At 40.6% G+C, this 14,029-nt stretch overlaps 2 protein-coding genes across 2 annotated transcripts; both read left to right on the top strand.

The window, feature by feature from the left end:
* Window positions 1-1,431: 1,431 nt before the first annotated feature.
* Window positions 1,432-7,998, top strand: LOC139626860 (cytochrome P450 2J4-like). The gene is made up of 9 exons (XM_071487391.1): window positions 1,432-1,704; window positions 4,022-4,187; window positions 4,279-4,431; window positions 4,536-4,696; window positions 4,876-5,052; window positions 5,145-5,283; window positions 6,912-7,099; window positions 7,223-7,364; window positions 7,465-7,998. The coding sequence occupies exons 1-9, from the start codon at window positions 1,447-1,449 to the stop codon at window positions 7,638-7,640; spliced, it is 1,560 nt and encodes a 519-aa protein (XP_071343492.1). The 5' UTR covers window positions 1,432-1,446; the 3' UTR covers window positions 7,641-7,998.
* A 1,054-nt stretch (window positions 7,999-9,052) lies between these two features.
* LOC139626862 (cytochrome P450 2J2-like) lies at window positions 9,053-13,919 on the top strand. The gene is made up of 9 exons (XM_071487393.1): window positions 9,053-9,316; window positions 9,651-9,816; window positions 9,924-10,076; window positions 10,151-10,311; window positions 10,496-10,669; window positions 10,763-10,904; window positions 11,013-11,200; window positions 13,035-13,176; window positions 13,301-13,919. Exons 1-9 carry the CDS (start codon window positions 9,128-9,130, stop codon window positions 13,474-13,476), a joined length of 1,491 nt encoding a protein of 496 aa, XP_071343494.1. The 5' UTR covers window positions 9,053-9,127; the 3' UTR covers window positions 13,477-13,919.
* The last annotated feature ends 110 nt before the right edge of the window (window positions 13,920-14,029 follow it).

Below are 14,029 nucleotides of genomic sequence, written 5' to 3'. Positions count from 1 at the left end.
CAGTAAACTCTGACACACAAACAGCTCTGTGAACTTTGCATCTTTTAATAACGCCTATCACCATGAATATGCATGTTGGCAAACTTCAAGCTTCAGCAACTCCTCGTGTCTGTAACTCTCTGGTCAATTTATCACTCAATAATAAATGATACTGATAACAAAAACCAGAGCACTTTATTCCCTAATTCAAATGTAAACTGTACTGTAAATTATTTGGTTAATAAGGGGATGTAAAAAAAAACACAAACTACAATTTTTTTGCTAAGTTTTGACCTCAAAGGACTGTTCCTCTTTAGTTTTCTTTTCCTTCTTATAGCAGACTACCTCAAAAACAGGAATCCACCAAATTTTCCTCCAGGACCACTGGCTCTGCCCTTTGTGTTCTGTGAACTTTGCATCTTTTAATGACTCTTATCACTATGGATATGCATGTTGCTGAGCTTCAAGTTTAAATCTTAAGTCATGACTCAGCTGTTTTCATAGAGAATGAAAGAGACAGAGGAAAAAAAAAAGAAGTGCAACAATTAAAATATCATAAAATTCTCTGATTTTTATTGGGGTGGCAGTCCGCACTTCATGCCCTAATTCCAATTCAAACTGTACTGTAAATTATTTGGATAATGAGGGGATGTACAAAACACATAAACTGAAACTATTTAAAAAAAATCTGTATTAGTTATGTTGTATTTTGTTTTTGAATCACTAAGTGATTTTTTTGTCCCTTATAAAACAGTTTACAATCAATTGATTGACAACAGTCCAAAATCGTGTAATGTTGCTTAATATTACATATATAATATATCTTTTGAAAATCATTGACATATATGACTTACATTTCTACCATTTCAAAGAGACTGTGATAGACTTGTCTCATGGTCTTCTTCTTTCAGAGACCAGTTTTTAGTTGTGTACTAGAATAGTTCAACTCATTTCTAGTCATTCACATGCAACTACACACACTGGATCAATCAGATGCCTTCTATTCCCACTGCACTTTGTATTGTTGGCTTGACTCCTGGTATCATCATCACATGGTCTATGAATAAAGCACCAATTTTGTAAAGTTATCTCATATCTTATCTCTCTGTTTTTTCTTTCAAGTCATTTCAGGCCAAATTAAATTCATCATCTGTTTATACACCACCCTGTGATATCAGGTAGGTCATAGGTGTAGGCTACAATATTTGTGTTTATTCGTGACATGGTTCATGGTTTACTATAAACATTCAGTCTCTTTCTAAGGTCACTGAGCACAAAATGTTGTTGTTCATGAGTGATGAATACTAAACTATGTCTAGGCATAAACATATTTTATTATGATTGCTTTGAGTTTCATCATACTTACCCCGACAGAGGTCTTGTTTGTCAAGGGAAAGGTGGGCGTATCTGAAGCTGGTTATGTAACTCCAATGTTGTCTGTAATGTTAGTGTGACGCCACTGAGCACATGGATGATAAAAGGGTGAAGTCAAGTGTGAACAGGCACAGACCTGTTGTTCCTGCTGGCTTAGCCATGTGGCTTTACAATTTTTTGTTAAGCTTTGACCTCAAAGGACTGTTCCTCTTTATTTTTCTTTTCCTTCTTATAGCAGACTACCTCAAAAACAGGAATCCACCAAATTTTCCTCCAGGACCACTGGCTCTGCCCTTTGTGGGGAATTTACTCAGTGTGGACAATGAAAATCAACACATTTATTTTTCCAAGGTACAGTTTAATACACAGGAAGCTTCACCATACAAGACTTTTAAATATTAAGTGTCAAAGATAAAAATTGATACTATTGCTGATAATGTATTATTATTATTATTATTATTATTATTATTTCAAATATTGGTGGGTGATTTGATGATTTTATATTGTAGATAATCTCACTTTGGCATATGATCTACTTTTCAGAGTAATCGTATGGGTCGGGTCATTAAAAGGTGCCATATTCAGATAATTAACCAGCCTGTTGTTAACTGTTGAACAGATAGGCCACTAACTGCAGTTTAGACTTTAGTCCTTGTTCTGCTCTGTAGTCCCGGTGAGCTTAGCATACTGCAACATGTATCAGTTCCTCGTCAGATCAGAACAAGAACCACTGTCACCAGCAGCAGTCCAAGATGGTGGAGTTACAGTCCATTCATGGCTCAAGAGACCTGCCTGCAGATGGGGAAACATGACACAAGACCAGCCAGGGCAGCAATGGAACTTATTCATTAAAAGACTTACATATAGCACCTCATAAATAAATAACAACCCTGTCCAAATAAATACTCCATATGATCTAAGCAAAAAGTATGACTGGGTGTGACAAAGTCTGAAAAAAGAAGTGGCAGCCGTGGTGGCAGTCGGTTAAGCAAAGTAGTCCAGCCGTCTCTCTCCCCAACAATGTTTTCTGGCTCCTCCTGGGGCATCCCGAGGCGTTCCCAGGCCAGATGAAATATATAATCTCTCCAGCATGGCCCTCCTACCAGTTGGATGTGCCAAGGAGACCTCCAATGGAAAGTGCTCTAACCAGATGCCCGAACCACCTCAAAAGGCTCCTTACAACACAAAGGAGCAGTGGCTCTATTCCAACTTCTCCACAGAAAACAGAGCTCCTTACCCTGCCTCTAAGGGTCGGACCAGTAACCATGCAAAAGAAAATTATTTCAGCCACTTGTATCTGCAATTTTTTTTGGTCACTACCCAAAGATCATGACCATAGGTTAGGGTCGGAACAAAGATCAACTGGTAGGCTAGATCAGGCTCAGCTCCCTCTTCACCACAATGTCCAGTACAGTGCCTGGTCAGTACCTGTCAATCTGCCCCTCCATCTAACCTCACTTGTGAACAAAACCCTGAGATACGTAAACTCCTTTTCTTGTGGCAGAAATTCCATCCCAACCCAAAGAGAGCAATCCAGCACTTTCAGGCTGGGAACCATGGAGGTGCTGACCACCCCAGTGCTGCTGCAGTTCATGCTCTGATGAAGCCAACAGAACCACATCATCTGCAGAGAGAAGATTCTGAGGCCCCTAAACCAGAAACACTCCTTCCACCAACTACATCTTGAAATCATGTCCTTGAAAATCACAGAAGTGATGACAAAAGACAACCCTGGCGGATTTGACTTCCTGGTGAGAATACAGACATGACTCTCACTTTGATTACACAAGGATTGGATGGCTTGTAGCAACAGCACCAGAACCCCATATTCCTGCAGTAGCCCCGACAGAGACAGTAGACCTTATCCACAAAGCACATGTAGACTGGATGGGCAAACTCTCATGACCGCTCGAATAGCCTTGTAAGAGTAAAGAGTTGGACAACTGTTCCACGGCTGGTTGGAGCCTCCTTTCCAGCACCCTAGCATGAGATTTCCCCAGGAGGCTGAGCAGTGTGATAATAATTTGAGCACACACTCCGGTCAGCTTTTTTGGAAAATGGAAACCACCACCCCAGCCTATTAGTCCCCAGGCACTGTCCCCAGCCTCCATGTGACATTGACGAGGCATGTCAGCCAGGACAGCCATACAGTGTCCAGAGCCTACAGCATCTCATGGCGAATCTCATCCTTTTGTGACACCTTACAGAGGACCTTTGTAACCACTTCAGCAACCTCTCCAGGGTTGTTGGTGAGGCTTTCCTTGAGTCCTCAGACTCTGCCTCCTCCTCAGAGGGCATGTTGGTCGGGTTCAGAAGCTCCTCAAAGTGTTCCTTCCACCTGCCGATGATATTCCCTGTTCAATCAAATTTAGTAATTAATCTAAAGAATGTATCTTTAAATTGTTTGCACACTTCAGGAAATGTGTATTTCCATTTAAACTGTTTACATATTGTATAAATGTATTAACAAATGGCAGATACTGACATGTGGTGGCCAAATTGTAAATATAAATGGAAATTCTAACTTCTTATAATACGAATCTCACCTGGCAGCCAATTTCTTCCTCATTGTGCAATGGTAGGTTTTGCTTCTGAACAATCAAAAAAATCAAAAAATGCAGTAGTGGTTTGTGGTTTACCAGAGTTTGTCCCTTCCTGATGTCTCCAGCTGGCTGAAATCTATGGGAATGTGTTCAGCGTCCGCTTCGGCAGTGACAAGATGGTGTTTGTAGCTGGGTATGAGATGGTGAAGCAAGCCCTAGTGACACAAGCTGAGAACTTTGTGGATCGACCATACAGTCCAATGAGTGACAGGTTTTACTCAGGAACCACAGGTGAAAAAAATGTCTCTCTGTCTCTTGTTTCATGCAGTGTTAACATTAGTTCACGCAATTAACCATTTTTCTTCTGCATGCTTTTGTGCAGATGGGCTGTTCATGAGTAATGGTGAAACATGGAAGAGACAGCGGCGATTTGCCTTATCTACCTTACGCAACTTTGGCCTGGGCAAAAGCATCATGGAGCAGAGTATCTGTGAGGAGGTCCAACACCTTCGGGAGGAGATAGAGAAGGAGAAAGGTGGTTTAAAATGAGTATATTATAAGGTCATAATCCTTTGCGAGAAGCAGCAATAGCTCCAAAGTAAAATAGAGTTGTCCTGACAGTGGACTCCTCTCCTCCAGGTGAACCTTTCAGCACAACAGGCCTCTTCGGCAACGCTGTGTCCAACATTATTTGCCAGGCGGTGATGGGGAGACGCTTTGACTACAGTGACCACAACTTCCAGACCATACTGAAGAATCTAAACAATATTCTGCGGCTGGAGGGCTCCATATGGGCTCAAGTAAGTCAATAATCTGCATTTAATTCAATCATTGTCACAGAGACAGCAGTCTGGCGAGATTGTAGGACTACCTATAGTCTGGTAGTAACCACCTGTGAGGCCCATGTCTCAGAATTCAAATGGTGAAAGTAGATGTTGTGAATGAAATTTTCTCCCATCTACTGTTTTGTTCTGAGTAGCTGTATGAGTCATTCCCAAGAATGATGAAGCACTTGCCAGGTCCTCACAATGAACTATTCAGCCATTTTGACACCATTAAAGACTTCATCAGTCAGGAGGTACAGAGGCATAAGAAGGACCTGGACCACACCAATCCCCGGGACTACATTGACACTTTCCTCATTGAAATGGAGAAAGTATGTGAACAACTGCATTACACACACAGCACTGTACAATTGTAGACCTCTCCATCATTCACTATTTCATCCTTATCTGCATTTCTGGACAGCACAAAGAGTCCAACCTGGGCTTTACTGAGGCCAATATTGCTCTGTGCTCTCTGGATCTGTTTCTGGCTGGAACAGAGACAACCTCCACCACTCTTCAATGGGCTTTGATTTTCCTCATCAAAAACCCTGACATCCAGGGTAGGTGACCTAACACAAGATGTGCCAGTACTCCATAAACATTAGAGCTGCTGTCTTTTTGCTCGCTGTCAAGAAAAGCACAACAAGTCATTATAGGTCTACACAGTATGAATGAATGGATGACAGCACCTGATCACACCAATCACTTGCATTATATAATTCATCGCACGGACATCACATTATAGAATTTATCACACACACAGATTATGCAGCTATGCATGGTCTCGCACTCAGCAAAGTCATTAACAAAACTGCTGAAGGCAGATTCCTGCTCTGCTGTTTTCTATTAAGTGTGTAGCAAATCCAACGTTAGCCTCTAGCTGCACATCAACAACGCTAACATCTGATGTCGTCAGTTCAGCCGTAAACTCCTCCTGTTCTCCTCTGTCCTTCCTCTCCTGCTTGTTTGTTTGTTAAACATTATTCTGCTAACTGAATAATCAATTTGAAGAACTTGCTTCTTGCTAAAACATTGAGGAAAAAGATGACATCCACTCATACAAGTTATCAGAAATTAGGATTTCCCAGCAGGTCTTACTTTACATAAAACATAAAAATGTAGAAGACTGTGACTCAGAACTGTAAGTGTGATGGGCTCCACTGGGTCCTTGTGCAGTACTCTAACCACACAATGCCATTAACATTGATGAACCTGCTATTTTTTGCCCCTTTTCCTGCTTTCAGAGCACATAGACACTGTAGACAGACCAGTCAACTGCCCAACACGGTGCTGGTTAACCAGAAACACCACATCTACACTTGTGTCTGGGGATGAATGAGTGAGCTGCAGTCTTTAAATTAGTTTAAAAACCCAAGCTTCTCACAGGGAGGCTCTGACACATCCAGGGCGGAGGAGACATGACTGATCCATTTTACCTGTTTGACAGTGGCCAGCAGCTCACTCTCTCTCTCCACTGTGTGTGTGTGTGTGTGTGTGTGCTCTAAGTGCATGTGATGACATCGCTCCATGCAGTTGCATGTCTCCTCAGACTGAACAGAAAGGCAAACTGAACTGACAGTGAAAAATGGGTCCATAAGCTGTTATTAGTGTGTTTACCTACATTTAAAAAAACCTGATTATACTTTCCACTTTAGACGGAAAAATGGTATAAGGCACAGCGATGCTTCGAGCTAAATGTTAACATCACAATCATGTATGATGATGTTTAACAATAATAATGGTAAATATGTTCACCATCTTGGTTTAGCTGTTATCAAGCTAACATTTGCTGATGTTCCTGATGTTGATGGTGCTAGGTGAAACATTAAAGGATCAGCAAAGTTAATGCAATTCATCCTATGGGGCACATTTCTACATTTATGGACTTTCATGACAATTCATCCAATGGTTGTTGAGATAATTCAGTCTGGACCATGTACAGACCACATTACACCACACCACCTCATGGCTTAATAGTGGTGGCATAGCGGTATTATGCAGAAACCTGATCCCTTCTTTCAGTCATTCTTTGCAAACACATTCCACCACATTAACTCTTGATACATGAGAACATTGAAAGGACGTGCACATTAGGAAAGTTGTAAAGCACAGATCAAGGCATCAAATGCAATGTCAAATCTTTCCCTTGTTGCTATAATCTAAAATCACTAATTTCTTGAATTCGTAGAGAAAGTCCAGGCAGAGATAGACAGAGTGATCGGACAGACACGCCAGCCCTCCATGGCTGACAGACTCAACCTGCCCTACACTGATGCTGTCATCCATGAGATTCAGAGGATGGGAAATATTGTCCCTCTCAACGGACTCAGAATGGCTGCCAAGGACACGACGCTGGGTGGTTACTTCATCCCCAAGGTGCATTTAGATCACAGTAATTTAACGTTTTAGGATTATATCTTGAAAAAAATGGGGAATGAAGAATGTGAGTGTTGTTGCAGCATAGTTTGGTGTTAACCTGCTATGGATCTTGTTTTTTAGGGTACGGCTATAATGCCCTTCCTGACCTCTGTGCTGTTTGACAAAAACGAGTGGGAGACTCCACATACCTTCAACCCTGGACACTTCCTAGATGCTGAGGGAAAGTTTGTGAAGAGAGAAGCTCACCTGCCTTTCTCTGCAGGTAAACCATATTCCCCTAAATTGTAAGCATAAGCTGAACCACAATATAAGTCTTATCCTGTGCTCTTAAACCTTTCCGTGTGTGTTTGTGGACTCTGCAGGGAAGCGTGTGTGTCTCGGAGAAGGCCTGGCAAAGATGGAGCTGTTCCTGTTTTTGGTAGGTTTACTACAGAAGTTCTCTTTCTCTGTTCCTGATGGAGTAGAGCTGAGTACAGAAGGAGTCACTGGAGCGACACGAGTACCGCACCCCTTCAAGGTTTACGCCAAGGCTCGCTAAACCAATGCGTAACAGACCAGATTCAAGTAAAGTACTGAGAAAGCTGTATTTGCTTCTCATTCTCAACCTTTTGCTGTTGTATGATTGCTTCATGTACTTAGGACCTGTTTAGTCACTCTGCCTTTTAATTCTGTGTGATAAAGTTATTGTGTTGCCTTTGTCCCTGTCGATATTAATGACAATGTATAAATAGTTAATACACAGACATACTTTAGAATTACAAGTAAGCTGTACTGGTTATGTTTCTCTTTATAGTAATGATTACTTGTACACCATGTATGAGCCATTAGTTAATAATAGACTGAAAGTATTGGAAATAATTTAAACAAATGACTAATAAATGATTTATTGAAATGTATCAGAAACTTGGTTTTTGTCATCATCAAGTCAGTCGGTCAGTGGAGCCTGTCAGCTGGTTACTTATTTGCAAGCCATTAGACATAAATCTCAAATCATTTGTAAAGCAACTGATACATATTTAATTATTTTTGGTAATTTGGCTGTAAATAATTACTACATAGTGTGTAAAAGTCTTACTTCGGCACCCAGTGGTAGCAGTATGAGGAATGACAGCAATTTTCACTAGGATTTTCTTATTTGCTACAAACAAAGTTATACTCTGCTGATTATTTGGTAGATGCTAATTACATAAAAAAATTCCACAGTCACTTTAAAAAACATTCAAAAAGTGGGGAGTTTGTTGGCACTCATTATAAAGTACTAAATGTTATGGCATAAGCCCAAAGAGTAGGATTGTGGTGGTTGTGGCTGTGAATGAGGTTGCCTCTCCTTTTTTAAATTTAACAAAACATGAAAGACAACTCATAAACACAATGGCTAGAAAACACTATATCCATATTATAACCCTATTAAAAAGGTCTACAATTTCGGAATCATCATATTTCTGTATGAATCTCCATATCTTTGGGGGTCAACTTAAAAAAAGTGATAAATAACAACAGATGGAAGTTGTGAACTGCTTGCCTGCCAGAAGACGTTTCTGAGAACAATTTAGCTTTACAAAGCAAACTCTGACATTTTAACCCTATGCATACAGTATAAATGCACAAACACTATATATGCTCTATTAAAGCAATACGATATACCTTAGCTGCCAGTTTGCCATATTCAAACCTTAAAAACAGGGAGGAAGAGCAAACATTTTGACTGTAGAAGAACTACACTTTTGACAAATATGATTTTATGTTATAGCCTGACAATTATTCCACTTTTTTATTTCCTCTTTACAATGACTATTTTGGCATTGTGTGTATGTTTGGGTGAGTTTTCAGCTTGTAACTTACTTTGTATTTTTTATTTGGCAAATGAGGGGGAATCCTAACTTTCTGTCACACACACATAGATCATTATATCTACATAAGCTGTGAGTCAGCAGAGTGCCAGCCCATCTCTAACGAGGGACGGATGATGGAGCAAGTGATCCTGATCAGTCCCTTGCTCTTCTCTGCTCCTGCTCTGAAGTCGCAATGAAGTGGTTTCTCTTTCTGTGGCTTGATCTGAGGGGAATTCTGCTCTTAATTTTCATTGTTCTCCTGGTATTGTATTTTCTGAACAAAAAGGATCCACCTAACTTTCCCCCAGGACCACTAGCTCTCCCCCTTTTGGGAAACATCTTCAGCATTGAACCTAAACAGCCTCACATTTACCTAACCAAGGTAAGCTGACAGCATTTTATGTAGTTGTGCTTTTTTTTTTAATGAAAAGTTTACATGAACAACTTCAGCATGTTCAAAAGGAGAAAATAACTATTTGTTGATAACTCCTGTACTTTAATTTACAGTCACTGCCTCATATAAGTTAGACAGGTCTTCAAGCAAAGGGAAGATAACAAAATATTTCACTTTATTTGTGGCTTTGCTGTGATATAATATTAAAAGTTTATTGTATAAAACAATGTTAAAAACCTGTTGATATTAGTCACAGTGTTAACTCTTATCAGAGTCACATGCTGAACAATAGGCCACTTATTCTCTGCTCCTGCATCCACAGTTGGCCAATGTTTATGGGAATGTGTTCTGCATACGTCTGGGAAGACACAAAACAGTGTTTGTGTCCGGCTGGAAGATGGTGAAGGAAGCCATAGTGACACAGGCTGACAACTTTGTGGATCGACCCTACAGCCCAATGGTGAACAGAATTTATTCAGGGAACTCAGGTAAATCGCACAAGCCTGGAGTGTGCTCGTGGAGTACAACAGTATTAAAGTAGTCAACCTGCCTCCTGAGCCCTGCCTGAACAGTGTTTGGTTTCTGTCTGTCTCAGCGGGTCTTTTCTTTAGTAATGGGAATGTGTGGAGGAGACAGCGGCGCTTTGCCATGGCCATGTTACGTACCTTTGGTTTGGCCAAGAGCTCCATGGAGCAGAGCATCTGTGAAGAGAGTCGACATCTGCAGGAGGCGATGGAGAAGGAGAAAGGTTGGCAAAAAAAACAAAACAGAAAAGACACAAATACACAGTGTACTCAGACTGAAGGCATTTCTTCTGTTCAGGTGAGCCATTTGACCCTGTGCCCCTCCTAAACAACGCTGTGGCCAACATCATCTGCCAGATAGTGTTTGGGAGACGGTTTGACTACAGTGATCACAACTTCCAGAGCATGCTGAGGAATCTAACTGAGATGGCCTACTTGGAAGGCTCCATATGGGCTCTGGTAAGACACAAGAGCAACACAGACGCATGTTAAAGAACACAGATTTGTCACTGCGGGGAGTCATTCGACTTGACTGGAAATTGAACGTTTTCAAAGCAGAACCTATTCCAAGCCAGAGTGAGCTCTTTACTTTCCAGTGGATAGAAAATAATATCCTTAAATTAGTCCCTTGGTTCCTCTCCAGCTATATGATGCGTTCCCAGCGTTGATGAAACACCTGCCAGGGCCTCACAACAGCATCTTCAGCAACTCCAAATGTTTGGAGGCATCTATCAGGAGAGAGATAGAGAGGCACAAGCTGGATCTGGACCCCAGCAACCCACGAGATTACATCGACACCTTCCTGATAGAGGAGAAAGTATTGTGTTCACATTATTGACTTAACCTGTCGTTACATATGTGAACAGAAAATTAAACCTTTTATGAACTGACCCTCCCCTCTGCCTGTCAGCACAACAAACACAGGGAACGGGGCTTTGAGGAAGGAAACCTGGTTCTGTGTTGTCTGGATCTGTTCCTGGCTGGAAGTGAAACCACTTCAAAGACTCTGCAGTGGGGCCTCATCTACCTAATTAAGAACCCTCATATCCAAGGTGAGTGTTCATATGAGACAAACTTTTAATGTACCAGAGGCAGAACAAGTCAATGCTCAAAAAGGTTACTTTAGCTGATCGATTACAATCGTTCATTTTACCTTGTAGACAAAGTCCAGGCAGAGATAGACAGAGTGATGGGACAGACACGCCAGCCCACCATGGCTGACAGACCCAACCTGCCCTACACTGATGCTGTCATCCATGAGGTCCAGAGGATGGGAAACATTGTTCCTCTCAATGGATTCAGAATGGCTGCCAAAGACACAACACTGGACGGTTACTTCATACCCAAGGTGCATCAATTTATAACACACAGCAGCAAGGGAGTCACAAGAAAACCAATATGCAGTGGTAGAAGAAGTACTCAGATCCTTTACTTAACTAAAATGATCAATATGTAAAACAATACTGTAAAAGAAATACAGTAAAAATGTAAAAATACTCCATTACAAGTCAAAGTCTTGTATTTAAAGTACAAAGCATTATCAGCAAAAGTATCAAAACTAAAAGTACTCAAAATGTTCCTTGTGACTGAAATATTACAATATATATCATTATTAGATTGTTACTGCATCAATTTGTATTTAATTGAGGTGGAGGTAGTTATGACAACTTTATAAACTGTAGCTTAGTCCAGTGGTTCCCATTGCAGGGGTTGGGCCCCTCAAAAGGGTCACAAGATAAATCTGAACAAGAGAAAACAAACTTCTGCTACAGAAATTCTCAAATTTGTTGTGATATAGTGTATGATTTGAACTCTATGCACCTCTAACAGTATATTTTAGTTTACTTAATTTTGTTTTAACAGTTCACATTCAAATCAAATCATCTGTCAGGTTTATTAAACAGAGTTGGTCTCCTTGTGCTTTGCAATGATGCAACGCACAGCTGCTCCAGACGCTGCAAAATGCTCGGAGATGGCAGAATACCCTTCCTGCTTGAGATGAGCATCCACTGTCTTCTTTCTGAGTTCCAGACTGATTTCTTTGCTTTTCAGCATGAAGAAATTATTTCTGACTTATTACCAGGAGTAATCCCTCTCAATCAAGTGTTCAAATGCCACTAGCCCTGTTCACTGGAGTCCCTTAAGTAGATTTCAGTTCTGGTTGATTGCTCAGCTGCTGCTTGAAAGCTGATTGATTGCTCAAGTGTGGTTTGAAAGCAAAAAAAAAATCACACGGGGGCTAATGATTTTGACCCCCTCAGTTTTCACTACATTTGGTATAAAGCAAACCTGAAGATTTATTTTACATTCCCAAATGTACCAAATAGAGGCCTTAACACTGGTGCATGTTTGACTATGCGCAGTTTTATGAATGATGCAAACATTTGGTAGAATTTTAGGGAAATGTTCCATAGTTCATTGGGGGCTAATAATTTTGACCTTAGCTGTACATCCATGCTACATACTCTCAGCCAGGTTCATCACTTTTTTGTGTCCCCTGGAAACACTTCCGTTGTGTTGCGTGTACATGGATGTATTATAAGAACTTACATTATACACTTATTATTAGAACAGTCTTATAATACATCCATGGTGAACTTGCAGCGTGTTTGTGTATTTGGTTGTGTTGTCAGTATTTGCAGCACAAATGTCAAATTGATGAAGATGTTTTCTGAATTTGTTTGTGTTTTGTCTATTTGCATGTGTTTTCTAAGTTGCAGTGTGTTGAGTTCTCTGGGCAACCGTACAAAAAAGTTTTTTGACATGACTCGTTTTGTCCTTTTTTCGCCCCGTTTCTATCATTAGTTGATGTTATTTTATACAGAAGTTGTTTAGTGTGTGCACAGACCAGTATTTGCTGGTGGCTGAAGACTGAACGGACCCTTAAAATTCTGCTGAGACGCTAATGGGATAAGAAAATTTGACATGACAAATAGCTGATAATTCACTGAAGTTACAAAGATATCATATGTACCCACCTAAGCTAAAAACTCAAGTTTGCCAGTGACATTTTGACCTTTTAGCAGAGGCCCTGAGATTGAGTCCTTCCCCATGACACACTTTGTTGTGCCTGCAGATAAACATTAACTTTCCGTCACATCATATTAATGCTTACACACCTTGTGCCGTAAATATAGAGCTACAATTTGAAAACTGTGACAGTGAGTTCATTGTATGTGCAGGGAACTTCTGTGATGCCAAACCTGACATCTGTGCTGTTTGACAAGACTGAATGGGAGACTCCAGACACCTTCAACCCTGGACACTTCCTAGATGCAGAAGGAAAGTTTGTGAGGAGGGATGCATTTATACCTTTCTCTGCAGGTAAACTTCACATTCGACTAAAAATGAATACTTGAATCATTAATTGATGTAGGAATAAAGTGATGCTGGTTGCAAAAAAAAAAAAAATGTAACTGTGGGTAGAGTTGTGCTTGTTTTTTACCAGGAAAGCGTGCATGTCTGGGGGAAGGCCTGGCAAGAATGGAGCTGTTCCTGTTTTTTGTCAGTTTGTGTCAGAGGTTTTGTTTTTCTACTCTGGATGGAGCTGAGCTGAGCACAGAGGGAATCATTGGAGCCACACGCACACCGTATCCCTTTAAGATCTATGCCAACGCCCGCTGAAGCGTCACCTCTCCCCTACTACGGACCAAAGCCAAAAAATATTATACATTTCTATACACAGACATAACCTGTGTCTTGTCTAATACCAAAACACCAGTACCATTCATGTTTTTAACCAGTGCAATAAACGGCATGTGTGTGAAATACTGGAGCTGATAATAGAGAGACAAAGAAATGTTTCATAAATCTATAGCTCAGGTCCAAACTATAGCCTGTTTTTTGTTTAGCCACAAAACACCATCACATAATGTGGGACAGTGTGATGAATTACCTTAGACTGAACAGCATTATGTAACCAGCAAGCAGCAGCCAAACCCTCCCTCTATTGTTAATGTTAAGTTCAACAAATATCTCAGTGGTTCTATTATTCCCCACTTGTCGCTACATGAATGATTTCAGTTGGACTGCTGCTCACTATAAAAATAAATCTCTTAATGAAAGGCCTCATTGTCTCTTGCAGGTCACCTATGTGCATGCAGGGTTGGATACTAATGACAGAAAATCACCTGTACTTAAAACACCTGTGTGTCAAATGATTTGTGCACAAACTGTG

Source organism: Trachinotus anak, unplaced genomic scaffold (genome assembly GCF_046630095.1).
Source record: "Trachinotus anak isolate AG129_WGS33_773 ecotype Australia unplaced genomic scaffold, CSIRO_AGI_Tana_v1 ptg000010l, whole genome shotgun sequence".
Taxonomy (NCBI): domain Eukaryota; kingdom Metazoa; phylum Chordata; class Actinopteri; order Carangiformes; family Carangidae; genus Trachinotus; species Trachinotus anak.
This window is presented reverse-complemented; position numbering and strand designations above follow the sequence as displayed.

Excerpts from the sequence above, each read along its gene's own strand:
- LOC139626860 (XM_071487391.1), top strand. The coding sequence starts at position 1,447 with ATGGATGATAAAAGGGTGAAGTCAAGTGTGAACAGGCACAGACCTGTT. Across the intron at positions 4,188-4,278 it reads GTTTTACTCAGGAACCACAG|ATGGGCTGTTCATGAGTAAT; the intron begins GTGAAAAAAATG and ends GCTTTTGTGCAG. Across the intron at positions 5,284-6,911 it reads CAAAAACCCTGACATCCAGG|AGAAAGTCCAGGCAGAGATA; the intron begins GTAGGTGACCTA and ends TTGAATTCGTAG.
- LOC139626862 (XM_071487393.1), top strand. The coding sequence starts at position 9,128 with ATGAAGTGGTTTCTCTTTCTGTGGCTTGATCTGAGGGGAATTCTGCTC. Across the intron at positions 10,670-10,762 it reads CCTTCCTGATAGAGGAGAAA|CACAACAAACACAGGGAACG; the intron begins GTATTGTGTTCA and ends TCTGCCTGTCAG. Across the intron at positions 10,905-11,012 it reads TAAGAACCCTCATATCCAAG|ACAAAGTCCAGGCAGAGATA; the intron begins GTGAGTGTTCAT and ends TTTACCTTGTAG.